Genomic DNA, 26,400 nt, shown 5'->3' with positions numbered 1-26,400 from the left:
TTTGATCACACATTTACATATTTTACTGAATGGATAATAATAATAATAGACATGGTTGTAGTTTTAGCAACAGTAGTAATAGAAGTTGTAATCAAAGCAATAGTTTCATCAATTTCAGGAAGAGGAGTTAAAATGAGTGTTGTGAAAAAGCGATATGGATAAAGATGTATTTTATTCTACTTTAAATAAGTTATTTCATTATATAATTCCAGAACAGCATGCAACTCTGCCTCGCGTTTCTTCTGTCATAGTTCACAATCAAAAGTGACGTAACAATATGAAAAAAACCTCAAATTCATGTCATCATACTCACCAGAGATGCTGATTATTAAAATGTTTCATGCGTGCAAATCGCCACAGACGCATTTTGCAAGACAATCTCCACATTCAGATATTGTAAGCAACTTCAAGGAACAAATGTTAGAATTAAGGTTGTAAATGTAGGTCAGTGCAACTGGTGTCGAGTTTGATGCCAGTGCAACTGTGTGTGCGTGTGTGTGTGTGCGTGCGTGTAAGTGGAAACCAGCCTGGTTGGCAGCATTGTCACGTGGTCTCCCATGGCAACCGCCCAGTGTCACCGCTTCCACTCCAGCAAAAGTAAGCGGCGACTCCGGTCGGGATCAGATGAGAATTTGGTGCTCTGGTTGCCTTCCCGTCAGCCGAGCGCAGGCCGCCGAGCTTGCGAGCTGGAAAATTTGAGGGATCTGAAACAGACGGAGAGACAATGAGCACCATGAGTCACTTCAACCCGGGGTACGTGCTACTTGATTTGCTACTCTACGTTTGGGAGTCAATGTCACATATTTTAGTTGGGAGGACACTACACATACACTTTTTTTTTTTTTTTTACTAGTACATTCTAAGTTGCTTGCCAAGTGGACAAAAGTCGTGCCTAAAAAAAAAAAAAAAAAAAAAGGTAAACTCGTAAAAGTTCTCCGTCAACTCCTAAAATAACTCCAGGATTAACACAAAATTATGCATATACAAAAGTATTAGGATGCTTTTTAATCAATTAATTAGTGATTCCTTCTTCATCGTATCAAGTTGAAAAGGTATTGTGAACGATGACGATACCAGCCACAGATACTTGACAGCAAGACAAAAATATGACATCAAGTAACTCCTCCTCGCCAGTAGTTGGCGCTACACGGCAGCCGCTTGACACTTAAGTGAACCGTCACATGGGTCAGAAAGACAGAAAAATCTCCGTTCAGATTTAGCCGTTAACATGTTAATTGAAATTTTATGGAATAAAAATTGACAAAAAAATAAATGAAACGATATCATTTCCATCCGTCCGCACACAACGGTTTGAATTGGAGGAGAAATGTAGACCGGCCAAAATTGTTGAATAATTAGAAAAAACAAATTAGGGTACTGTCAGAGTCAACCTCAACATGGGACAGGAACTGTTGGATCGCCATGCTTCGATAACGTCGCTCTCAAAAAGAGCATCGGACCATCAAGAGCGACACAGTAGCACATAAAAGACAATCCAGGTGCACAATAGAGAAGCAGGCGGGGGTCAAGTGTGTCATCTCTTCAAATGAATGCATGGAATCAGACACCTGTAAAAGAAGAAAAAAAAAAAAAAAAAGAGAGCTGTGGATGAGTGGAAATGAACAACAGGCATGCTCCATTACAAGTTTCTGCTCATTTTAACCGGACACAAAATTGTGTTACCCCAAAAATGTTTAGCATTTGTTTTATTTTTCTCTGCCGCAGGCTTATTTCAGCCTACAACAGCCTGACAGACAAACACCTGACTGGCTACTTCAGCAGTACTCGCATCAGGAGACATTTGCAGAGAGCCGGACTGGTACAATAGAAGAACATTTTCTACATTTGCATAGAATTGTTGTGTGGAAGCCTTATTTGAAGAACTGTTTTAAATCTATAGTGGTACCTTAATTTATGGGCGAGCCATGGTGCATTCGACTGACATCTGTTCATAAAAACAGTTCTGTGCAAGATTTAATTTCACAGATTTGTGTGACACTCTCTTCCGTGCCTATGAATTGAAAAATGTTTGTCTGAAGGTTTTTGGACAATTTACAACTATTTAGTTTTTGGGTGTAATTCCACTGAAAGCCACTAGATGGTGGCACACATTTCTGTTTATCACTGTAAATTTGGAAGTATTTCAAACTCAGGCAGTTTTTGCAGAATATTGCTGAAAGTCAAATTCTTTTCAATCCTGCTTTTTACGCCCACAAAAAGCGACATAGGTTCATTAAATGACGCACAGCTTTGAGCATCATTATTGATGAATCTTGGGAGATGAGAAATGAAGTCTGTTAGATTGGAGAAAACGAATTAAATACCTTAATGAAATATTTGTACTGGTTATTTCCCAACACTGCTTTGAATTAAAGATCTGAGACATTGTTTTGTGTTTTATTTCTTCTAGCAGAGTGTTGTGACTGTTGTTGCCCTTAGATCACCACGAGCGGGCGCATCGTTCCAGACAAAGAATACAAACACAAGCTACTCCAGAGGGCCCACCAGAGACATGTCAGAGAATGCCTGGCCCAGGCCATTTTCCTCAAAGTTCTGGAAATGGAGGTGGGTGGAGAAGAGAAGGGGGGGGGGGGGGTCAGAACATTGTGTACCATACACAAAAAACAATTCAGACAACTGTCAGCGTCGTGCGGCATAATGAGCCATGTTAATTGGCTCCGCTTCCCTTGCAGCGTCTCCATCAGATGGAGATAAAAAGAAAACTGGAGGCGTTTGCCAGGAAGGAGCGAGTGCACAAGATGAAGGTGAGTCATTTGCATGTCAATGCCGCTTCGTGTCTCCGTGTTGACTTCATTTGGAGTATGCAAAGTGAACGCAAGGGGATACGCTGTTATTACACATATATTACATATATATTACATACATATACACACAAACACACACACATATTACAGCAATGTTTACAATGAGTGTTTAAATCATGTAGGAGGGCGATAACCACATGGATTTTTTTATTTATTTATTTTTAGTTCATCAATGGGCCAGAAACATAACATAAAAGAGGTTCACTGCATGAACATGACATCCCGTACGCTACTCTGGTTTTGAAGGTGGCGCGCACAAAGAGATTTGAAGACGATGTACGGATGACATCGCCACGCCCACCCATGGGTGCGAGGGCTGTCCGGAAACAGCACTCAGGACCTGCGGGCGGTTATTACGGATCCTCAGAATCGGTGAGTCCAAGAGGTGGCAAAATGTACTCTGGACTTGTAGTAAGTAGAAGTACCAATAAAGCACAAATAAGAAAGTACTAGCTATATTGACAAGTACAAACGTAAAGTAACTTGTTTTGACAGCGGGATAGCCTCAGCCATTGTTACTAGCGAGAATATATTTTCATTGTGCCAAGTTAACAAAACAGGTATTGTCTATAAATGTACTTTTTTTTTTAACTTAAGTACATTGACTTTTTAAATTTTACTCAAAATTCCCATGCAGATACAGTATGCAATTTTTTTAATCCCACCAATCTGTGGCATCTATAGGCAATTCTGGACTTTTTTGAGAAAGGAGAGATGTAAATTACTCACAGATTTCCACGAGTCTCATAGTCTAATGCGTGTGTGCAGCCATGTTCATCTCGACCCAACACTGCTCCAGGAAAGATGCAGCGGCCTGCACGCTTGAAGCCAATCCACAGCGGCAACAATCAACGCAGCTCCGCGCACAGGGTCAACGAAGCACCCAGTGACAACCGCCCGGCGTTTAACTGCACCGTGAGAGCAAAACAAAAAATCACCTGCCTGCTTTTACACAGTAATCACACCAAAATTAAAACGTGATTTTGGACACATAAGAGTAGCTTAGAGCAGAGTAGGATACAAACACAATAGACAAGTTTTGCTCAGCCAAGTTGGCTGGAACAAGTCTCCTCTGACCGACCAATCAGAGGACAGAAAAAACATCGTCGTGAGGATGAATTTGAAATCGAATTGGTTAAAGAAAGCACGTCAGAGATGCTCACACTTCGGTGTCTTAATTCAGAGCAAGCAGAATGGGGAACTCACACGTCACCGTCTTTGAAGCAGAATCCAAGACAGCCACGGGGACAGGCAAACAAGCGCGCCAAAGCAGAATTCATTGTCGGACGCACAGGTCTGCAAACGGGAAAAAAACAACAGGTGTTTCTTCTTTGTCATCAGGCGAAGGGGATTCGTGGAATAAACGATGACAATTTTACGGCACAAATATTAAAATTTAGGTTAGAAATGCAAAATACTTAACATTCACAACGCAGCCCTCCTCCCTCCCAGACTGACCGAGAGTCAAGAAAGCACGAGCCCATCGCATGGGATCCCCCGCCCGGTGTGTCACCTTATTGCCTGCCGGTCATCAACAACTTTGTCACGCCGCTGCCTCCTGCCACCAAGAAGAAAGCCAGGGGGCCCGACTGCGCTCCCAGCGGCACTCCCAGTCTCAGGGGCCGCAGACGACTGCGCCCCGCCACCACCACAGCCTACGCCAACGAGGTCTAAAGAACAATTTGTCATAGTTGGCGCTTTGTGGTGTGAAAATGGGATATATATATGGAAATGAAAATCCGATCCAGTCAGAAAGCATCAACCAAGTACGTCATTTAATTCAAGGCGCAGCCCCTCCTGAGGACTTCTGTGGCCCAGAGCAAAGTGCGAGTCACCATGGTGTATTTTGGCAAATCTGTGCATCTCTCCCATGACTCGGAGGACCTGAGGGACGAGGTTAAAGTGTTTCAGCAACACTGCGGAGGAGAGAACCTGTGCGTGTACAAGGGCAAGCATCGTGAAGGAGGTCAGTGGTGCGATGCAACAAGTATGTGGCTGTCAAGTTTTCAGGGATCTGGACACCTGCTTTCCTTCAGTATTTTTTTTTTGTTTGCTCCCTATATTTAAAAAGAGGCATCTGTACTTTTTATCTTACATTTGTCAAAATAGGCTCGTTCTTGTTCTCATCAGTCATAGAATTATTAAATCCAGAAAAAGGCCCAAATAGAGAGAGGTTAAGTTAAATGTGGTTGAGAACTTCAATGAAAAAGATCCCTTTTAATTTTAAATGAAAATGAACAAAAGCATTACAACAAAATATCTGTCTTTGACACACCATAATTAGAAAATAAAACATTAACAAGGTTTATTCTTTTAATTTTTTTCAAGTTCGGCGGGCCGGATTAAAACGTTTAACGGGCCGCATGTGGCCCCCGGACCGTAGTTTGCTCACACCTGGTGTAAGTGGTCCGCACCAGTAGTTGGTGCTACACTCCGGCAGCTCGACACGTAGTCAGAAAGAAAGACAGGCTTTTCTTCACAATTATTTAAAATTTCATGCATCAAAAGTGCAGCCTCAGAGAAATAAAGAAAAAAAAATATTTGAAATCGGCTGAGCTCATTTCTGAGACATTAAAGGCTTTAAATAATTAGCATCAAATATAATGTTGTGAGCCGACATTTAGCGCGACGGGGATGTGGTCCAGACCCGGTGAAAATCCGCAAATTACCACATAAAATGTTTTTATCCCAACAACAGCCTCAAGCACACACTTAAACGTAACACAGATAAACATACAATTTAATTATTTAATCACCAAAATGTTCAACCAAACTATATCGTTTCATCACGTTAGCTTAATGCTAACACAATGCAGGCTATCAGAAATTATCAAATGCATTCATTAAAAAAAAAAATCACACAAATGATATTTTAACACTCATGGAGCAGCGACGCAAACAAACGGAAAACGCAACAACACTCACAGGAAAATAATCACTCGAGTGTTTCAGTATCGCTGAAATTCGCCTTAAATGATTTGGAAAAGTTTTGATTCTGCATGTCACATCATTCCCAACTGACCCGCCGTTCTCACCTCAGAGACGTTCCAGTTTGTGTCGAGGCGACATCGAGGTTTCCCTTTTAGCTTGACCTTCTTCCTGAACGGGCTGCAAGTGGAGCGGCTCAGCTCGTGTTGCGAGTTCAAGCACAGGCGAGGCCCCCGACTGGGCGGCAGGCACGGACTCTTTGGCTTCAGCGCCGTCGAGCGGGCGTCGCCCTGCTACAGGTGAGATAAGGCGCTCGTTATCGTTTTTATTTTTAGGCATCTCAATCCTTCTTTTTAGATTTTGAATTAAATTTAGATGTAGAAAATGGATTTAGCTATCGTTTAGATGTGCTTTTTTGAATTTTTTTTTTATTTTTTAAATTGGATTTCCCAATGAGGGTACGAAACATAATTTTTTTTTACAAAATTAAAGAATCACCGAAACACACCGTCTCCGAGGGAAACATTGAATCAAACAAATAATTGTGGAAGTTTATGCTCCTTGACTTGTTCACATTAAATTTACCCACCTTGATTTTGATTGGAGTTATTAATTAAAATCTAAAACGTTGCGCTCTAACTTTTCAATAATAATCAATAATTTAATAGAACATGAAAATAGCTCTCAAACCTGATAAAAAAAATGAGAGAGAGAGAGAGAGAGAGATTTTTTTTATTTATTTTTTTTCCGACCCACTTGTGAGCAACTTAATGACAAAGTGGCCCATGATGAAAACCTTTGATCAATTTTAGGTGCATAATAGCAATGGGCCTGGACAAGAAGCCAGCTCCTCCACCCAAGAAGGTTCAAGATGCCGGAGGAAGACTCAAGGAGGCCGGGAGAGCATGTGAGAGCACCTCTCCACAACAAGACGACAAACACAGAGATGGTATGACGATGATGATGAAGCACACGTTAAGTACCCGAAGGATTGACAGATGATAATCTTGCCGTGCAGATTATGATGAGGACTTTGAAGGAGACGACAAAATTGCTGTGGAGGAATCCAATGAAAAGAAAGCATCTCCAACCAGTGGAACTGACGCACAGACTAAAGATGAAACTTCATCGGACTCTGAAGATGACAACAAGGATGGTGGGTTGACTCTTTCAGTTTATAAGAGGAAAAAAGTGGTTAGGGTAATTGTTCTTTTTTTTTTTTTTTTACTCCTGCATTATCTTCTCCTTTTTGATACTACTTTAATTTGTCATTTGGTAGACTTTGAATGAATTTCGAACTGTATCAATCCCCCCACACAGAGGAAGATGCCACGAGACCTCGTTCAAGTTCCAGCTCCTGCGAGGAGAGCGACGTCGAGGTCGTCAAAGACTCAAGAGAGGATGAGGAACCGGAAGAACCCAAGGAAGTCCTTCAAGAGGAAGAAACCGTGGATGACAAAGATGACGTGAACCCAGAAGAATCCACAGCCACCGAGTCGAGCGCAGATGTGGATGTTTCCGACGCAGCAGAGAAAGAACGGAGCCGGGAGGCATCGGGAGAGAAAACGGAGGGCTGCGAGACAGAAGATGAGAGCAAGTTGGAGGAGCCGGAGAGGGGTGAGTAAATGGGAGTGCGTGGACTGAACCACCGCTTATTGTGCTGATACGGTCCAGATCAGAGACAGACAGAGAGAGTAAGAGTCCCCCCCCCTCCGACCCCCCTTGACCCTGCCAGAGGCACAAAGCTGCCCTTGTTTATTATACGTACATTATCATGACTACACTGCATGAAGTCAGTGGAAAAAAATCTCTCTGATATGTATTTCCTCTTTGTATTAAGTTTACTTGAAGTCTTTTTATTCTTAGATTTTTTTTTAATCATTTTTTTGCATATCATCACCATCCTAAAATAATGGCTTAGGTTTTTTTATTTATTTTTTCCCAGAAAACATGAAAAACTGAACCAATTACTGATTACATTTAATAATAATTTCTTATCAGGGGTAGAATTAAATGAGCTGTATAACTAAGGATGAAGCCGCTTGTAGCAGAGGTGGCTTGCATCCCGGCGAGATTTATCAGGCATAAATTAAATTTTTTAACAAATTATTCCTCGAGGCCATTATTTTAAGAGAGTGACAATATTGTCTAAATATTTTTCCATCATTTTTATTACCTTTCTTGGCACTCTTGGCAAAGCTGCTGAACGACAAGACTCAAGTTATGAGTAGCTTTAAATGTCTACAGCGTGTCCAAATATTTAAAACAAGCGTGTCAAAATGCAAGTCCTCGAGGGATCCCCATCCTGCACGGTTAAGATGACTCACCCCCTCCAACACACCCGCTTCGCGTGATCAGCAAGCTACGCAAAAGCCTGATAACGATCATGATCATTCGAATCAGGTGCGTCGGAGGAGGGAAACATCGAACACATGGCGGCCCTCGAGGACCGTATGCGGACAACCCTGACATAAAATACGAAGCTCAGCACCAGTATTTTTGCATTTTTAATCATGTGTTTGATATCTGGAAATCTATTATCTACACTTTAGATCATATAAGATGCCACAGTATCTGTGCCAGGTGTCAAAATGTCACTTTTTCCTTTCATGATTTTGCTGTACGTCTTCTATGTGCCGAATCCTATTTTCAAAGCTGTGTGCATATTTTTGCATGATTTGTTACTTTGACCCTGTTGCCCAATTAAAGCTCTAAAGTGTGTTTTGTGTGAGAATTTATGCTTCCTTACTGATTCTCTTTCTTTTCAAACCTCCTTGAATGTCTCGGGTGTGGCTGATTTTGAGTTTGCGTTGCATATTTGTCTTTCCCAAGCCAAATCTGTACAGGAGAAGCTCGCCGAAGCCATCCTGAAGGAGTCGCAGTGCAGCTCTGAGCCGGAGCTGAGCGACACCAGCACCGAAGAGGAGGACGTGGCATCCACAGACCGAGGCCAGAAGCCGAAAAAAGACGGTATCAATTTTAATTCCTCTTTGAAACGTTGTTGGGATGCTTGTTAAAAAATAAATAAATAAATCAAACAACCTATTTGTGTGCGTTTGCAGAAGCCGTTGTGGTGGAATCTAAATTAGAGGAAGTAACTGAGCCAATAGAACATGCTGAAGCAGGACAAGAAGAACCCCGAGAGAACTCTGACGACACAAAATATGAGATGGGCGAGAGCGTAAACGCAATGGAGCGGGAGGAAGTGAAGGAAGCGATGGAAGGAGGTGATTCCGAGGAGAAAAGGAAGGAAGGCGAAGGGACTTTAGAATCTCAAGATGGTTCGGCGATTGCGGACGCTGATTCAGAGGTGAAGCCGGCAAGCGAGGCGAAGGCAGAGGAGTCGACTGGAATGTCAGAATTCGAAGCAACACCAGAGGACACAAGTTCATTAGAGGCAACGGTTTTTAAAGACGACAATGTGAAAGACGACGGCAGCAGAGTGGAAGAAGAGGATGAGGCATCAGGAGATATTGAGGCTACTAGCGAAGGGCGAGATGATGCAAATTGTGAGGAACACAGTAAACAAGACGAAGAAAAAACGAACCCGCATGAGAAACTAAGCGACGCTAACGAGCAAAGTGAAACGGACGAAAATCAAACTGAAGAAAGTCCTAAAACTACGGAGGACGCAAAGGACGAAACACAAACCGACAAAGGAGAAATGGAAACCCTCAATGGAGAAGATGATGTGAACAACGCAGAGGCCGAAGAAGTACATGAAGAAAAGGCGGATGGAGTTAATGAAATCAACGGGGGCAATGGAGAAAAAGCGATCGAGAAAGACCGAAAGCAACCTGAAGAAAGTACGGATATGACAGGAAAAGACGAGGTCATTGTTACTGCTCAAGGGGAGGAAAGTGAAGAAGTAAAAAAAGCAGCCACTGAAACTATGAAGGAAAGTCAAGAAAGTAAAGATGTGCCTGATAAGGAAGAAGAGAAAATGGAGGCCGAAGAATTTGAAGAAATAAACCAGGCAACTACAGATAAGGACGAAAGTAAAGCAATGGAAAATAGTGCAAATGAAGCTGAAGAAAAAGATTTAACGGATAAAGATGACGAAGAGAAAAGTGTTACTTCTGAAAAGGAAGCGCTAGACAAAGCAGCTACAGATAAAAAGTTAGAAACTGAAACAACAGAAGATGAGAACGTAGCAGAAGAACGTAAAGATGAGAGAGACAAAGATGAGCAGGCCAAGCAAAGTGACGAAAAAAGCAAAACAACCACTGACAAAAAAGAAAATGAAGTGATCGAGAACGCCACGAGGGACGAAAACCAAGACATTACTCCGGCGTATACCGACGACGGTGAAGAAACAAAAAAGGCAACCACTGATCAGGTGGAAGAACGCGAAGCGAGACACAAGGACGAGGAAGAAGCTGAAGAAAGTCGTCGAGATGTAACGGGGGAAGACGAAGACAAAGAAATCATTACTGCCGAGACGGTTGACCAAATAAACCAATCAGCCGTTGATAATACCGAGGAAAGTGAACACAAAGATGACAGCAAAGCTAAAAAAGATACAGCCGTTAAACCTGAAGAGGAAGAGATTGTCACCTCGGACACAGAGGAAAGACAAGAATCATCGAAGATTGCACAGGAACCGGAGAAAACGCCAGAAGAGCACTTGCAAAATGAGGATCCCAAAATTGGGATGCAGAATGTTGGCATCTTTCAAGCAGAAAATACGAGCAAGACAACGGCAGACAAAGTTCTGATAATCGAAACTCGTAAACGGAGTCAAGTTGACGCTGAAAATGGGGAGACGTCCACTCAAGCAGAACGCATCTCCAACGAGGAGAAAAGTGATGACGATATATCGGAGCGAGCTGAAAAAGGACAACAGCCTGATGAAGTATTTGCAGAACACAAAAACGACGAGATAAAGATGGAAATAACGGGAGATGTCCGTAAGACGGAAGGTAGTTCCGAGAAAAATGACTTTGAGACTGTAGCGTCTAGAGTCGAGTTCAACTTTGATGAACCACGAAAAAACGAACAAGACCTCAAGATTGAGAAAATGACAGAAACTCCTAAAAATAAGGCTGATCCATCATCTGGCACAGACGACGAGGCCAGCAAAGCTTCTGAGGAAGGAGCAAGTGTGCGTCGACAAAGCCAAACACGATCAAACATCCAATCTGGCAATCAGCTCCCTCATGGAGAAAGTCCGGAGGCGCTGGCCAGAGCAAGCAGTGCAGAGCTTGTCACCAACTGGCTAACTGCACACCTAGCGTCCAAGTTCTTTGAAACGTTTGTTGAATCTCCGGAAGACCTAAAGGGGTCTGACGCGGGTGCCAGCGAAGATCCCAGACAATCTTCAGAGCTTCTGAAAATTCCCGAGACATCCCATGAGGAGGTTGCAACAAATCGCATGGAAGTCAGTAACACCAAAGATGAAGCTCAGGCTTATCTTGAGAGAAATCCAATTAATGACGACAGGGAGGTGGCCAATGAGGAAGTAGAGGATGACGTGGAACAACTCCGACAAAACACCAAAATTGAACCTAAGCTCATAGAGAAAGAGGAGAGTGAAGGATCTCTCGTTGAAGACGAGGCCGAATCAACACATGGGTGGAGAGCAGCGAGCATGTCAGGAATCAAATCGGAGACTGCAGCGCAAATCACAGAAAATGGGTCACACTTGGGCGTCGAGGCCACGTCAACCCAAGGCTCGCCTGAAAATGGGACCTATCCTGCCCACCAGGAAGTCAAAGAGCGAACATCTCCAGAAGGAAATATGCACAAAGAAAGTCAAGAAGTAACCGAGGTTAGCCATTTGAAAATTTCAAGTTCAGACGTTGGAAGCCACGTGACCGTTGAGGACAAAGCGTCCGTCAACCCGAGCATGCGGCTGATGGATGACATTGTCAGTGAAGACCGTTTGAGCGTGTTGTCAGTGAACAAAACGCCTTTTGGACAAAGTTCTTACTCTTTATTGGCATCGGCCAGAACCGAGAGTGGACATTAGACAGCATGCTTGTCATCAAACATTTCCCAGCAGGTTTCGGCATTTAATCGAGAGGCTACTTTTCTGATTTTGATTACGAGGGGGCGGGGCTTTCGTAACATGAATTGAAGGCGTTGGTTATTTTAAGTGCGCCTTGTCATTATCTCATTCATAAAGTTGAAGAAAAGGGACACGATCCAGACTTTCTAAATAAGTTCCAGGGACTTCCCTAACGAGAAGCTTCGCGATGAGTTGTGACTGCGATGTTTATAAAAGCAGATCTCTTCTCAAAGAGGGCCAGTAATGGGAGGGATCGAGTTCTATCGTCTCTTACGTGAAAGAAGATACTCCAGCTCACTCACACACTCACAAACTGAATAATTCACAGCAACCGGGCTCACAGGACTTTGCCGACCTGCGATGTTCCCACACTTAAGCATGAAGTGCTCTCATGTTCACGTGACCATTATGGCTTGACGAGAGCTAACATTTCGTCATAAATGATAAAATGATTAAAAGTGGTGTAAACACAAACTCTATTTACTCCTAAACAGATTATTTATTTACCTTACTATCCTCCTGTGCGGTTTTGCCTGGCTTCATTCATCTTGCCGGTTTGGCCATTGAAGAAATAAAAAAAAAAAACGTGATAAATGAAGTTGCTTGTGTTCATTCCCACGTGTTTTAAACATATTGAAAGATTTAAAAGAAACATTTAAGCTTGTTCAAATACACTTTTTATTCCTTAGTGTCTCTTCTCACTCTCTCGCTAATCCAGAAAATGTAAAACTCTATATCAAGCAATATAAAACGATCTTCTCTTCTTCTTGATGTTAATTACACGTCATCCCATTGAAAAGAGCTCAGTGCTGCCCAACATCCAGTGGCACAACGTGGTACTACACTAAAAGTGCGCAACTCCAAATTGCCTTTTTCCATTTATACACAAAATAAATGTACTCATCACAGATTTTACTGATTATTTTCAGATAAAAAAAAACATTGAGTGATATAATAAATACTTAAATGTAAGTCTCGATTAAAAATAAGCCATAAATGCAAACTAACAACCAGGAGAAAAAAAAAACCTTCAACAACACATAAAAGTATATACAGCATCACCGGCACGGAAAACGATGTTAGTTACTGTCTTCAAAGCTGCCATTGCTGCTGAACGAGGAGCAAAATCGCATGGTGCTCATTGGATCGGACACGTAACCTGCCAAAAAAAACAAAAAAAAACATTGAAAATAAAATGAAATCTGTGACACCAAACACCAAAATCTTTCACTGACTCTCATATTGATATGTATCGAGTTCTAGTATTGAATATAGGACTGAAACGATTCTTTAAATAACTCAAAAGATTTGATTTAGAATGATTTAATAATACAAAATCAATTCCTATTTGATTAATCATAATAATATATAATAATAATATTAACAAATTAATATTGAATCATTACAATACTACAGGAGTGGACAAACCATTGCGATCGATGGGGGAAAACTGCATGCTCCTTCTTATTTCCTCCAACGAGAGGCCTCCAGATGCGCGCCTCCGTTCACTGAAGGTTAAAAAAAAAAAAAAAAACTAAGCAAATTGGTTTTCATGGTGGATTGCTTAGTCGTTTGCTTTATCGGCTTCACAGCCCAATAAAAATACATACCTGATCACACTTTTTTCGTTTTTTTTATTATTTACTTCATATCTGCGACCCACCCAAAACGATTCCGCAACCCACTTTTGGGTCCCGACCCACCAACTGCAAATCACTGACATAGACGAAATTTTTTTTTAATCTATTTATAATACTACAAGGAGGAAATTATCAAGAAATGATCAATAATCATTATTGACGTAAATACAACACCCCCCCCTAGACTAAAATTTCACAGCAGGCCCCATGGAGATGTAGGCCGGTTCTGGTTGGTTTAGTGAACTTGCTGCCCTTTGTTGTCTGTTTGGTAACCAAGCAACTCCACGCGCCACTGTTGTTGTAATTCTGTTCCTGACATAGCAATTGTCAAACAAGAGCCAACAGTTTGCCTAAATCGTGTACAAATAAGAGCAACAAAGCTACAGTTTGAGTTGACGGGCATGAAACAAAACATTACCGGCGGGAAAGGACAGTGGCTCTCAAACAGGTTTGCAGATTTCGGTCATTTCGTGCGTCTTACCTCTGGCTCCAGAAGGCGTACGCTCGAGTGTTGAGCGCGTACTCCAGCTCGAACCTGGACCGTAGCGCAGCCACGTGACCCCGACTGGGCCCGGCTCGGGCGAGAAGGCAGTCCGAGGACGAGGAAGGCGACAAGGAGCCGCTGCTGTTACTGGAGGCGGGTGACATCAGCTTTGGACAAACACACAGATGCAGCATTGGCACACTCATGATGCAACAGGAATGCAAAGGGTAAATGTCGTCTCAGTTTGCTTTTTTTTGCCGACCGCCTTGTGAAAATGTTCATGGTATACCTCAACGTTGCATAAACACTCCTCCAAGTTGGTGACCACTTCAGAAAACTCCGGACGGTCCTGAAATGAGAAAGTGACTAGATCGTTGACTAGTCGATTATCAAATTAATCAACAACTATGTCAATAATCGAGTAATCGTCTAGAACTATTGTTTAACTGAAATGTCCAAATCCTCTGAGTTCAACCCGAATTTTCAGATTTCTGTCGTCCTTGAATCAGTTTCAAAAAGGTTGGCGAGTACAACATCAATCCCTCTTGTGGAATATTGCTTCACCGTTTTTTTTTGTGTGTTTGTTTTGTTTTAAATCACTAAACAATTCTAAGGAAACAATAATAATTGCTTAGTAAACAGTAATTGGGGAAATAATCCTTTTGTAAGACACTCATCCGAATCATCGATAGAATAATTGATTGTAAAAGTATTCAATCCCGATTTTTTTCAGGAATTAATTCCCAGTCTCTTCATTTCAGAATGTCATATTTGGCTGTATGTGTCTAAAATTTATTTATTTATTTTATTTTAGTAGGCCTAACAGATTTCCTTTCCTCTTCATCAGGTGTGCGCAAACTACGGCCCCGGGGCCACATGCGGCTCATTAAATGTTTTAATCCGGCCCACCGAACTCGAAAAAAATCAAATGAAAAAACCTTCTTACGGTTTTATTTTCTAAATACTTTGGAGTGTCAAAGACATATATATTGTTGTAATGCTTTTATTCACTTTCATTTAAAATTAAATGGATTTTTTTTCTCCGATGAGGTGAGGTTCCCAACACCCCATCAATGGGCTCAAATTTTAGAACCCATTGTGGACCGCCAATCACGGTCACTCCTCACTAAGTCGCAGCAGTCTAATGAGGAAGCTGGGGACATGGCATACTGGTCATGCGCGTTCCTCATTTTTTGCACAGCCATGCAATAATGTATGATCTGTGGGGGATATGAATGTGCCATTCATTAGCGCTGAATGTAGTTGCAGCTGACTCGGCACGCTTTGCCTCAATGGGATTAAGGAGCAAAAAGCATCGGAGCAGTTGGTTGGCAAGATCTTGTTACAGCTACGAAAAAATAAAAATAATAAAAAGATAGATAAAACACTTTTGTGTTGTCATTTCAGTGTGCAATGGTTTTTCATTTAGTAATTACAAAGTGAGGGGTTATGTAATGGTTTATACACTAAAATGTATTGGCTACTGAACACAAATAATATTTTAATGTGAAATTATGAGTATATTGTATTAAATTAAATTTGTGCCATCGGAGTTTGAATTTATCACACTGAATAGTTTTACCATAAAAATGTTAAAACAGATTTTTTTTCAGCATTGAAATTCAAAATGTAAAAAGAATTGGCCTGCAAAAAAAAAAAAAAAAAATCACATGCAATTGCATGATTGGTTGGACGTCAGATGACTTGAGATTTTGAATTTTTTGCAAGCAAATTTTTGGCAGCTGAACTTTTTTGCATCTGAATTTCTGTAGCCAATTTTTTACATGTTGAATTTCAATGATGAAAAAAATTCAGTTTTCAGTTTTGATGGTAAAAAAAAAAAAAAATCAGTGTTCAAATTCAAACTGATGGCACAGATTTACTTATATAAATTATTATCATTGTTACACATTAATTTTATATTAAATTAATAATTATTCTGCATTCAAAACCCCTTTTTCATGCTTGCGTTGTTTTATAATTTGAGGTGTAACAAAAGCAAAAAAAAAAAAAAAACATCAGCATCAAAGTCGCTGTTCTGCTTGACCTCCACTTTTCACGAAGGGCTTTTTTTTTCTGCTTTACCTCTGGACATGCGTTCCATCCCCTCATCAGAAGTGCAGAGATGGGTTTTGGGATTGAGTAGCCAACCGGAGGCCGGATGTGGTGGTATGCCATGTCAGCTGCCGCGGCAGCTGAGGACAAGACACACGAAGAACTGTCAAACACCATTGCGACATGGCTGGAATATTCTGCATCACACCAGGCCGACAGTTTTTTTTTTTTAATCAAAAAAGGAAACCCAATTGAAGCCAATGCACATTAAAGCAAAGAAATAAAGAAAAATTACCAGGCTTCAAGTGTGCAAAGGGAATCTCTCCAGTCAGCAGCTCCCACAGACAGAGGGCATAGCTGAACATGTCTGCTTTGACTGAGTAGCGTGTACACTGAGTGAAGACCTCAGGAGCCATCCATCGCAGGTTCTAAACACACACACACACACACACACACACGCACAAAGACAGACATCTCAGTAAAAATCAAAAAGAAAAAAAAAAAACGGCCATTTGAAAACGCACATGCGCGCAGTTGCGACGCCAAACAACGTATTTGTGCCAGGGTAAGTCGTTTCTTCCAACAGGCGGCTCTCCAGAGACGCAACACACTTAACACCAAACTGCAGGCTAAGCATCCCGGGTCGTGATGAATCATCACGCCGAGCCCGAATCTGCATGACGGCAGTTTGGTGTGCTGCTCGGTAATTGATTGCAGGCGCAGGCATGCACGAGCTACATGGTTAGCCAAAGGAAACTCCGGTGGCGGACTGTGCATTTGCTCCCTGTGTGACTTACACCCGGCTGTTTGGTCATGTTGTCCTCATCCACTGATTGGAGGAATCGGGACTCTGCAGACAGAAATGTGTTCAGTGTTAAGCACTGAATTTACTTTGAGGTAGCACCTCTGCAAGGACCATCATAAATAACGCAATTAACATTAACGACTTAAATGCTGGAGGGGGGAACAATTTTTCATGAGTGCTAATGGGGGGGGGGCACGTAGGACCACGCACTTCATAACCAGACATGTTGCAAAAATGCAATTTGAAATATGGACAAAATATGTGAATATGTGCAAAATACTTTAGAAATGCATGTGTAAATGATACACTATCTAAACTCAACAAGAATGGCTTATAAGCAAACCTAAAAAATAATAATAATAATAATAATTTCCCGCGCTAAGGGTTCTTTTGCATAAAAATGACCATTTTATGCAAGGATGGCACAAACTGAACAGCACTTTTTTTTCATAAAAATAAACTCAATCAAAATAATATAAAATAATTATCGAGGTTGTATTTTTGTCCTGCATAACATTCCAAATTCACAAATTATCGGGCCTACTCAACTTGTACAAGTACTATAAGGCAGTATAAGACCCAGTAAAAATGCAACTTAGACATGTTTGCCATCTAGTGGTGATTTGTGGTATCACAACTTATGAATAACAGTCGACCGCTGCATATTTGCAGTTTGGCACACGCAAATACACATATTCGCTCATTTAGGTATATTGAACATTTATCAGCTTCTTTGAAGAATTTCTGGTGTTTGTAAGGCGAAAAAAAAAAAAAATCCCCAAATTTCTTTCGTTTTCGTTCTCTTGCACGTATTTTTCTCTATGATGATTCCTCAGTCTGACAAAAGAAGTCTTACCTCCAAAATCAGCCACCACCGCATGTCCATCTTCATAAAGAAGAATATTGTGACTGCAAAAGGGCACACGTGTCATTAAAACCAACAACATCTCTTTTTCATTACAACTCGGCTGTGTGCATGCGAGTGCGTGAGACCCATGCCTGTTGAGATCTCGGTGGATGATGGGCTGGGTAAGGTTGTGCAGGTACTCCATCCCCTTGGCCACATCCATGGCGATGATGAGCTTGGACTGCAGATCAATAAGCCTGTCCATTGACACATCATTAAAGCGGCAGTGACTTAAAGCCGGATCAATGCCTTGCCCCTTCCCAATCACACACAGCTTTGAACATCCGTCGCTCGATAAGCCGGAGTGCACCTGGGCACGCAGTTAGCACAACACTTGATCTCGATCGATGACCATTGCGACTAAAGTGGAGGAATTGGTGAGGGGTTTGCTTCCAGGGAGGATAATGAGACCGGCTGACTGCTCTGTTGTGAAAACATGCTCTTATTGTGTAACTCTCTCTTCCCAGTGGAATGAATTAACTCATTCAATACCAGCTGGGGGGGAAAAAAATAAATAAAAAAAGACATCTTTGACGTATTTATCCGTCAATGGTATTAAACGAGTTAAACATCCAACAAAGAGAATTACACTTGTAGGGATTTCAAACAACCAAAAAGTCTTCTTTTAATCCAGCCCGCCTAACTTGAAAAATTTTAAATGAATAAACCTTGTTAATGTTTTTATTTTCTAACTACTCTGGTGCGTCAAACACAGATATTTTGTTGGAATGCTTTTCTTTATTTTCATTTAAAATTAAATGTATTTTTTTTTCTCCAATGAGGTGAGGTTACCAAAACACTCCATCCATCTGCGCCTGGTCCGGCCGGCCCCTCTGTGAAATTTCAGAACCCATTGTGGCCCACCAATCAAAAAGGTTTGCCCACCCCTGGTTTTATTGCATTGGTAATGATGATTTAAGATATGAACGGGGTGGGTGGTCCGGCTGAAGGACGTAAGCGTTGACTCGCTCACCTTTTCTGCTCGTGCAACAGCGCAAAGAGCGATCCCCCCGAGATGTACTGGGTGACGATGGCGAACTGGCTGGGGTCGTCCAGACAGGCGCCCACAAACTGGATGATGCACGGGTGGTTGAGGCGACACAGGATGGACACCTCTCGGCAGAACATGTCCACGTCCGACTTGGAGCAGTACGTGTTGGCTCGGTAGCTGCAGATGACAGACGAAGCGTCAGATAAGAGGGAGGTGCAGGAGAAACGTATTTTTTGTACAAAGTAGAGGTTCACCGTTTAATTGCGACTATTTTGTTCCGGCACTTCCCTTTGTATACCCTGCCGAAGGAGCCTGTGGGGGAAATTGAGTTCTACTGTAATATTGTAAGATTGAATGAAAAGGAAAAAAAATTATGTTACCAGATCCAATGATCTCATTAAATTCCAACTCGGAGAGCTGAAGATGGAAATGAGAGGGGAGGCTGGCCCTGAGTAGAAGAACTTCGGCTTTCTCTGAAATGGAAAAACAAGGAACATTTACCGCTACAGTTCAATAAACACATAATATTGTTGGGAAAAAAAAAAAGTATCGTGATTTATGAGAAATTTTGCCCTGTTGAGTCCAAAAATAACATCAGTTTTATTGAATTGGTTCTTGTTTTTTCTTTTATTTTTATTTTTGACAATAACTTGAGAAAGCATATGAACTCTAATTAAATTGAAAGAAGACCGGTAGTCCAAAAAAATGTGTAAAAAAAAAAAAAAAACGACAAACTTTTTTATATTGTATGATGGATTAAGTTTAGGAAACATTTTTTTACTTTATTACACAACACTTAGTAAGTTTTTTTATGAACTCAACCATTGATTTAAAAAGAAAAAAAAAACTAAAACCGAAACTAAAACCGAAACTAAACCAAACGAAACCAAAGCATTTCCGAAAAAAATCAAAACAAACCAACCTGCTCTAAAACCTAATTAAAACCAACTAAATTTCAAAAGCCAAAGTCAAATCCATCCTCAGCGTTGTTGTGTTTATCACCAGCTTCACCGAGCAACAGAGCATGTGTGTTCATGTGTGCATCACGTCAGATGACAGTCAGGTGAAAATGCGGCAAAATCCGCTCCACCTCGTTACCTTTCGTCATGCTCTTGATCTTCCCCAGAGGGGACGGCACAGAAACGTACGAGCCATCTGGAAGACAATCAACAAATGTAGACGCGTTTTCACGTGACTGCTTGTGCGGCTCTGTTGATTTTGGACTCACCCCCTCCCGGCTGCGAATACTCATTACATGGAGAGTCATCTGGGCGCTTGTAGTGCTTCAGCAAAGTGACGATGGCATCGTGACCTGCGGTGGAAATCGAGGTGGAAAAAAAAAAAAAGCGGCATTGATTGGGGTAATAAAAAAATACGGGAGAAGCTGGTCACAATGGCACGATACGCTGTGGCAATATTAGTCGTTCTTTGCAGAGGATAAAGAATATTGTTGCATTAGTCTATTTCAATTTCCACTAATCAACAGTAAATATATGATTTCTGTGGTCCGCCGTCAAAATAGACTGATTCTTTGTGTTGAATCAAAATTTTAAAAAAAATCCTTGTACTTTGCAAATAATGATCAATGATTTTTGCATATTTTCTTAAGTTACTCAGCAAATCAGTAACATTGTCGTAATTTATGTTTGTGCAATACATACACCGTCATTTTGAAATATCTTTTTTCGAATAAAGGGATAGAATTATGAATTATCGATTAATTGGAAAAAAAAAACAATCGACCGATTTATAGATTATTAAAATAATGTTGAATCAAAATTTTTTTAAAAATCCTTGTACTTTGCAAATAATGATCAATGATTTTTTCATATTTTCTTAAGTTACTCAGCAAATCAGTAACATTGTCGTAATTTATGTTTGTGCAATACATACACCGTCATTTTGAAATAATTTTTTTCGAATAAAGGGATAGAATTATGAATTACCGATTAATTGGAAAAAAAAAAAAACAATCGACCGATTTATAGATTATTAAAATAATGGTGAGGCGAGTTCACTGGCAGCATACAGAGCTGGTCGACTGTCACCTTTCTCATAGGCCCACATAAGGCAGGTCTGCTCATCCTTCTCCCCGCTGGACCGGCTCGGATCGCAGGCCACCAGGTTCATGTCGGCTCCGTTGTCCAGCAGGAACTGCACCAGGCGGATGTGTCCGTGGAAGCAGGCGCTGTGCAGGGCTGGAGGACATCGTGGGGAACAACCCAGCCACGAAGCCAGAGAGAATGACAAGCAAGAAGAGGAGGCAGAGAAGGTCTGCAACTAAGCTTCAGTAATATTTGTTGGTCTCACAAAGAAAACATAATGTATGCCTGCGAGTTTTGTTGTGTGCTCCGTTTAAATGTTCTGCTGCTTTGTAAGTGTTCAAGTAAAAATAGAAATTTGAGCTAAAACCTTGTGTAAAAAAAAATATATATATATATATATATGATTTTTTTTTTTTAAATGTGAATTATTGTATCATAAAAAATATCTTATTTGGTGATACTTTTGTAAAATTCAACATACGAAAAAATAAAAAAAAGCGTGATTGATACCTTGTAGCATTCAACATAAATAAAAAAAATGTTAGATCCTGATGTTAAAATTTTACTTTTTATTACAAAATAGTGTCATATTTTGTCAATTTAACCTTCTGAAATTAAATAATTATTTTACTTCAGTTTATTAAAAATATGAGCAGCCTTTTGTCACTTTAAAATAAAAATTGGATATACAAATAAGTATTTTGTCACTTGAAAAAATGTCTTTTTTTGCGTAATATTTTGTAACATTCAAAAGTAAAAAAAACATTTTAAGATTCAGTAATAGACAGGGTTTAGAAGGATTCAAAAAAAAAAAAAAAAAAGTCACCTGTGTGTCCATCTCTGCCCTGGTGGTTGATGCTCATGGCATTCTGGCTCAACAAAAACTTGACCATCTCCAGATCTTTACCATAGGTGCAAGCACTGAGATGCAAAACGGGAACTCATCAGGATTTACAACCTGCGGCGGCAACTATTTGAAGAAATACGGTAAAAACCGATACCTGTGCAGTGATGTCTCGCTAAAAATGTTCTCCTTGGTGAGACTCTCGGCACCAGAGAGCTGGATGATCTCCTTCACAACGTCATATTTGCCGTTGTAGCAGGCCCTGCGTGCGAAGACGACACATCAAACGGTCCGCTTCGGAGCAACGTGGACAGGATAGCGACACGGCAGCGAACCCTTTACAAGTGTAACGGCGTGTCCCCGTATATGTTGGTGGCGTGCGCCTGAGCGTCGAAGTTGCCCTGAAGGAGGAAGCGCACGACCTCGTGGTGGCCGAAGCGGGCGCAGAAGTGGAGCGGCACGTGGTCCTCATTGTCTTGCGCGTTCACTGGAGACACACGCACACAAACACACGCCCATAAAGTATATACAGGAAAAATTTTGTTCTATTGTGTGATATGCTTATAAACTTCCACATTTTTCACATTAAAAATGTTTAATTCAATTTTGTGTTGTATTTTGTAACATTTAAAAATGATTTTCCTTTTATACAACTGTGTGTGATATTTTGTGACTCAACTAGAAAAATAAATTGTGGTAGCTTTTTTCCCCCCTTTAAAATTTTTTTAAATCATGTCATAATTTGTAACTATTTTTTTTTCAACAATTTTTTTCTTTTAAATTAAGAAAAAAAAACAAATGTTGATTGCTTGTAATTTTTTTTTTAAATTGTGATATACATTGTAAAAGTTGTAAAAATATAAAATAATCCAAAAAATAAAAATTATTTGATCATTTAACATTCAACATTAAAAAAAAATTAAAAATCATATCTGGCTGTTTGTTGTGATTTTAAAAATGTGTAATTTTGCAAACTTTAAAAAGAATGTAATATCTTGCAACATTTAAAAATAATCTATTTAAACAAGAAAGTGTGATATGTGACTAAACTAAAAAAATAAATACTGTGATTCTTGTCACATAAAAAAAAAAAAATATATATATATATACATATATATATATATATATACATATATATATATATATATATATACATTTTGCGGAACAGTGATATTTGTCAAAAAGTCTAAAAAGAGTCAATTTAATTGAAGTCAATTTATTTTAACTCTCCTTTGTGTTTGCAGCCTTGTTGTCAAGATTGCGTTGATGAAAATATGTTGAATTTGGTTAAGTTACTTTATATTAAATGTAAGAATACTTCGATTTAATTTGAAATAAATCAAATTCCTATGGCATTTAAACCCAAGACTTTTCACAACCCCAAAACTAAAACACTTTTGGAAAGTCTTACCGTTCGCTTTTCCCCCTTCGCCGACCAGAAGCGCAATGATGTCAAGGAATCCCTTGGCTGCGGCCAAATGCAGCGGCCGATCTCCCACCTCGCCACTGGCGTTCACATCAGCACCAAACTTCAGCAATAGTTTGGTGAGCTGATTTAAAAATAAAAAAATTTTTAAAAAAAGATACAATTGAGAAATATATTAAGTCACTGACTTATTATTTTTCAAAATCATTCAGCCCTAAATGGACGATGGTGAAAGAGGATTGGATTTACCTGCTCGTTGCCATTATAAGCGGCGATATGCAGCGGGGTGAAAAACACAGCATCCTGGACATTAACGGAAGCGCCGTGCTGGAGGAGAATATCAGTCGCCTGCGCAAAAATCACCCACCCCGTCAGCTTAACCCAGCCCAAAAAAAAAATTGGAATTTATTTAATTAATTAATTAATTAATAGGCTGTATCTCTCTCACCTCCATGTGCCCGGCCAACGTGGCAACATGCAGGGCGGTGAGGGCTCCGTAGCCCAGCTGCTGCACGTCCGACCCCCCGTGGAGGAGCGCCGTGACCAGCTCGCCGTTGTCCTAACAGCAATGCGGGCCAAAGAAGCAACACGTTCACGGTCGTTCATCATCAAGGAAAAAGGACGTGCATTTGCCGGATGGGATCACCTTATACGCAGCCAAGTGGAGCGCAGTGAAGCCATTCTTGGTCAGTCTGGACGGACGGAGACCCTTGACCATTAAAGAGCTGATGTGTCCCTTGTTACCTGGACAAAATATAGAGTTAAGCCTACACACCTGTGTTCAGCTTAATCCCAAATTAAGTTCAGATGTTCTAGTAGGCTTTTCATTGACTTTAGTAGAAACCTGAAGGCTTTGTGGTAAGACTGGAACCGTTCATAATTCCCTCCATCTTGACTAAGGCCCCACTTCAACTTTTACCTCAGTTTTTTTTATTTATTTTTTTATTTCCATGACAGAAAAGTTTTTTTTTTAACTGGGTTGCAAAGGTTAAAGGTCACATAAAATGATGTATATTGGGTGTCATTTCACCAAAATTTGACATTTGAATAAGTGTGTGTGTGTAGACTTTTTATAAACACTGAAAGTCTTTAAGTATTTGGACAGTTACAGATTCTTCCGGACTCATTTATGTAAAAAAAAAAAATGTAAATACCGAAACCTATTGTCCGAGAATCCTTCAATATAAATTCAAACTCATTTTACCCCATATCAGTTGTCTAGCAATAACGAGAACTAAGACGTTTGTCAGCTTGGGCTTTTTCATAGCCGCACAGCAAAAAAAAAAAAAAAAAAAAAAAATACACAGATGCGGCCAAGACTAACTTCAGCTAACACCCGGGCTAAATCTTCAAACTATTGAGACAGCCTTGACACAAATGACTACTTTCCTATTTGTCAGAGAATAGGCCATTTTGTAGCATTGTGTGACATTACAAAAAGAGTAAAAAAAAAAAAAACAGAACCGAGGATAGCTTTCACAGAAAAAGAGCAAAAAGTGAATATATGAATATGCTTTTAACAAGGCTGACTTCAACACCAAAAGGTCGTCCTCAGATAAGTCGCTAGTAATCTGTCCTTCCACTCCAACATAGCGTTTTGTTGACGAGTTATTAATAGCGTGTGGTGGCCGTGCATACCTTTGCACACGCAGCAGAGATGCAGCAGGGACAGGCCTTTCTCTGTCCGGTAGTTCAAGTTCACCTTCTGAAACGCTTCGTCAGAGCTGAGTCACAGAGGGGAGAATTTATTTATTTATTTATTTTTTTTTTTTAAATCAACATCCCTTGGCTGTGCGGCAAAAGAGAAAAAGTTCACCTGAATGCAAGTTTGAGGTCGACGAGCTCGCTGTCTTTGAGCTGGAGGTCATCTTGCAATTTTTCCAGAATCACAGAGTACGACTCGCTCACTTTTTTCTTCCACTCATCTTAAGCGACACACAAATAATTTGGTGATCCGTTATTTCAGTGCGCATGTAGTAAAAATATCCAACATAAGATTATGTGGTTGCATACAGTCGTCTTCAAAATGACATCATTTAAACTTCAGCTGTTCTAGTAGGCTTTTGCTGACATTTTTGAAGTCCCATTTAAGAGCCATTTTTAATTTCTTGGCTTTCAACACTTTTTTTTTTTTTTTAATGTTATGTGCAATTGTCTTGCGTTCAATTTGTATTTATGGACAACACTTTGTTTCAGCTGCCACTGTGCTCTATAAATAAAACGTAGCTGAGTAAAGAGAGACAATCATTCACGTTCACATTTAAGGACAGTTCAAAGTGTCCAATTAAAGTAAGCCGCACGTGTTTAGAATCGGGGCTGCACAATTAATCGAATTTCTTCGATTTTGGCTGCCACAATTGAACGAACCAGACTGTCAGCAACATTTCCATTTTAAATGCTGCATATCTAATTAAACACTTTCTCAACAAGTAGTCAGCCAACCACAAAAGAGGCAAATGGATCTTGCCGAGTCATGGCAAGAGAAGAAAGTAAAGCAAAAAAATAAATAAATAAATAAATAAAAATAAAAATAAAAAAATGGAGATGGTCATCATGGTGTGGCGCTCGGGCCACGAAAGGGATCAGCATGCGCTGTTTGGATCTTGTTCAGATTTCGGGCAAGTGACAAGAAAACAAGGTAACAGTCATTCAGTTAGCCGATGGTAAAAAAAAATTAATAAATAAAAATAATCAAAAATCAGTGCAGTAAAAATACATGTTTCCAAGATGAATAATTATGATTCAAAATAATCGCGATTGTCACTTTGACCCTAATTGTCACATTCAGCAAGAACAAACAAACGAGCTGCTGATTTCGAATTCATCACATTCCCCAAAAAACTAAATGTCTCATCTTACCTGTACACGTCTGCGATGGTCTGGATTTGTAGTTCCCCATCGAGAAGGAAGGTCCCGTATGCTGTGAGCGAACAGGCCGTCAGTCATACAATCGCTGCCGCTGCCACAATTGCACACGTCCAGATAAAGAGGAGATCATGGCCGTGGGCTAAAAATAATAACGGCCAAACAAACTCTGACAACTGATCTCCCTTCGTCGCCGTGACACGTGAGTGTGTGTGTGTGTGTGTGTGTGAGACACAGGTAATCCTTGTGTTGTGGGGACATATGTGAAGTTCACTGAGGTGGGGGCGGATACATTTTGGGGGAGGGTTTAACCTTAGATTTTAGATATCATTGAAGGAAATTCTGGAAAAATGGCACTGAACATTGACTATGTCAAGGTAGCAAAGAAAAGATTTCAAATTCACGTTGGAAACTTTTATACTCAGGTATGTGCTTGCAAGTCGTAGATATTTTGTCAAAGTTACCGTCGCATATAAAATTTCACTGAAGAAACTCATTCAATGTACTCATTACAATTACTGAGCCTGGACTGCTGGGGATAGATTATTTTGTGATTATTTTTTTTTTACATCAAA

At 40.4% G+C, this 26,400-nt stretch overlaps 2 protein-coding genes across 3 annotated transcripts; one reads left to right on the top strand and one right to left on the bottom strand.

The window, feature by feature from the left end:
- Positions 1-250: 250 nt before the first annotated feature.
- Positions 251-26,172, bottom strand: tnni3k (TNNI3 interacting kinase). The gene is made up of 31 exons (XM_088312570.1): positions 25,820-26,172; positions 24,777-24,885; positions 24,599-24,684; positions 23,607-23,704; positions 23,409-23,519; positions 23,210-23,308; positions 22,946-23,084; positions 21,877-22,021; positions 21,692-21,796; positions 21,517-21,611; positions 20,694-20,843; positions 19,874-19,957; positions 19,744-19,800; positions 19,026-19,118; positions 18,900-18,957; positions 18,628-18,822; positions 17,747-17,851; positions 17,604-17,656; positions 16,740-16,792; positions 16,238-16,370; positions 15,973-16,082; positions 14,177-14,236; positions 13,885-14,054; positions 13,192-13,271; positions 12,271-12,922; positions 5,861-6,046; positions 4,339-4,495; positions 4,032-4,121; positions 3,555-3,733; positions 1,392-1,568; positions 251-704 (listed from the first exon to the last, which is right to left on the bottom strand). Exons 1-25 carry the CDS (start codon positions 25,857-25,859, stop codon positions 12,843-12,845), a joined length of 2,508 nt encoding a protein of 835 aa, XP_088168696.1. The 5' UTR covers positions 25,860-26,172; the 3' UTR covers positions 251-704; positions 1,392-1,568; positions 3,555-3,733; positions 4,032-4,121; positions 4,339-4,495; positions 5,861-6,046; positions 12,271-12,842.
- Positions 608-12,463, top strand: erich3 (glutamate-rich 3). 2 transcript variants are annotated; one of them, XM_088312567.1, is made up of 14 exons: positions 608-753; positions 1,726-1,819; positions 2,440-2,565; positions 2,694-2,765; positions 3,072-3,197; positions 3,594-3,740; positions 4,278-4,493; positions 4,611-4,791; positions 5,866-6,052; positions 6,566-6,702; positions 6,772-6,909; positions 7,074-7,370; positions 8,586-8,723; positions 8,816-12,463. In XM_088312567.1, exons 1-14 carry the CDS (start codon positions 725-727, stop codon positions 11,722-11,724), a joined length of 4,797 nt encoding a protein of 1,598 aa, XP_088168693.1. In that variant the 5' UTR covers positions 608-724; the 3' UTR covers positions 11,725-12,463. The 2 variants fall into 2 exon arrangements, with proteins under 2 accessions (XP_088168693.1, XP_088168695.1); XM_088312569.1 differs by having other exon boundaries at positions 739-753; positions 2,411-2,565.
- Positions 26,173-26,400: the final 228 nt, after the last annotated feature.

This window comes from Idiotropiscis lumnitzeri, chromosome 13 (genome assembly GCF_059441095.1).
Source record: "Idiotropiscis lumnitzeri isolate Australia: NSW breed Sydney's pygmy pipehorse chromosome 13, RoL_Ilum_1.0, whole genome shotgun sequence".
In the NCBI taxonomy this organism is placed as follows: domain Eukaryota; kingdom Metazoa; phylum Chordata; class Actinopteri; order Syngnathiformes; family Syngnathidae; genus Idiotropiscis; species Idiotropiscis lumnitzeri.
Note: the sequence above shows the minus strand (reverse complement) of the source record. Positions and strands in the feature narration are given on the sequence as shown.

Coding starts and splice junctions, on each gene's coding strand:
- erich3 (XM_088312567.1), top strand. CDS start 725: ATGAGCACCATGAGTCACTTCAACCCGGG. Junction 1,820..2,439: donor ATTTGCAGAGAGCCGGACTG/GTACAATAGAAG, acceptor TGTTGCCCTTAG/ATCACCACGAGCGGGCGCAT. Junction 6,703..6,771: donor AGACGACAAACACAGAGATG/GTATGACGATGA, acceptor CTTGCCGTGCAG/ATTATGATGAGGACTTTGAA.
- tnni3k (XM_088312570.1), bottom strand. CDS start 25,859: ATGGGGAACTACAAATCCAGACCATCGCAGACGTGTACAG. Junction 23,705..24,598: donor TCTCTGCTGCGTGTGCAAAG/GTATGCACGGCC, acceptor TATTTTGTCCAG/GTAACAAGGGACACATCAGC. Junction 16,793..17,603: donor GGTGGTGGCTGATTTTGGAG/GTAAGACTTCTT, acceptor TTCTGTCTGCAG/AGTCCCGATTCCTCCAATCA.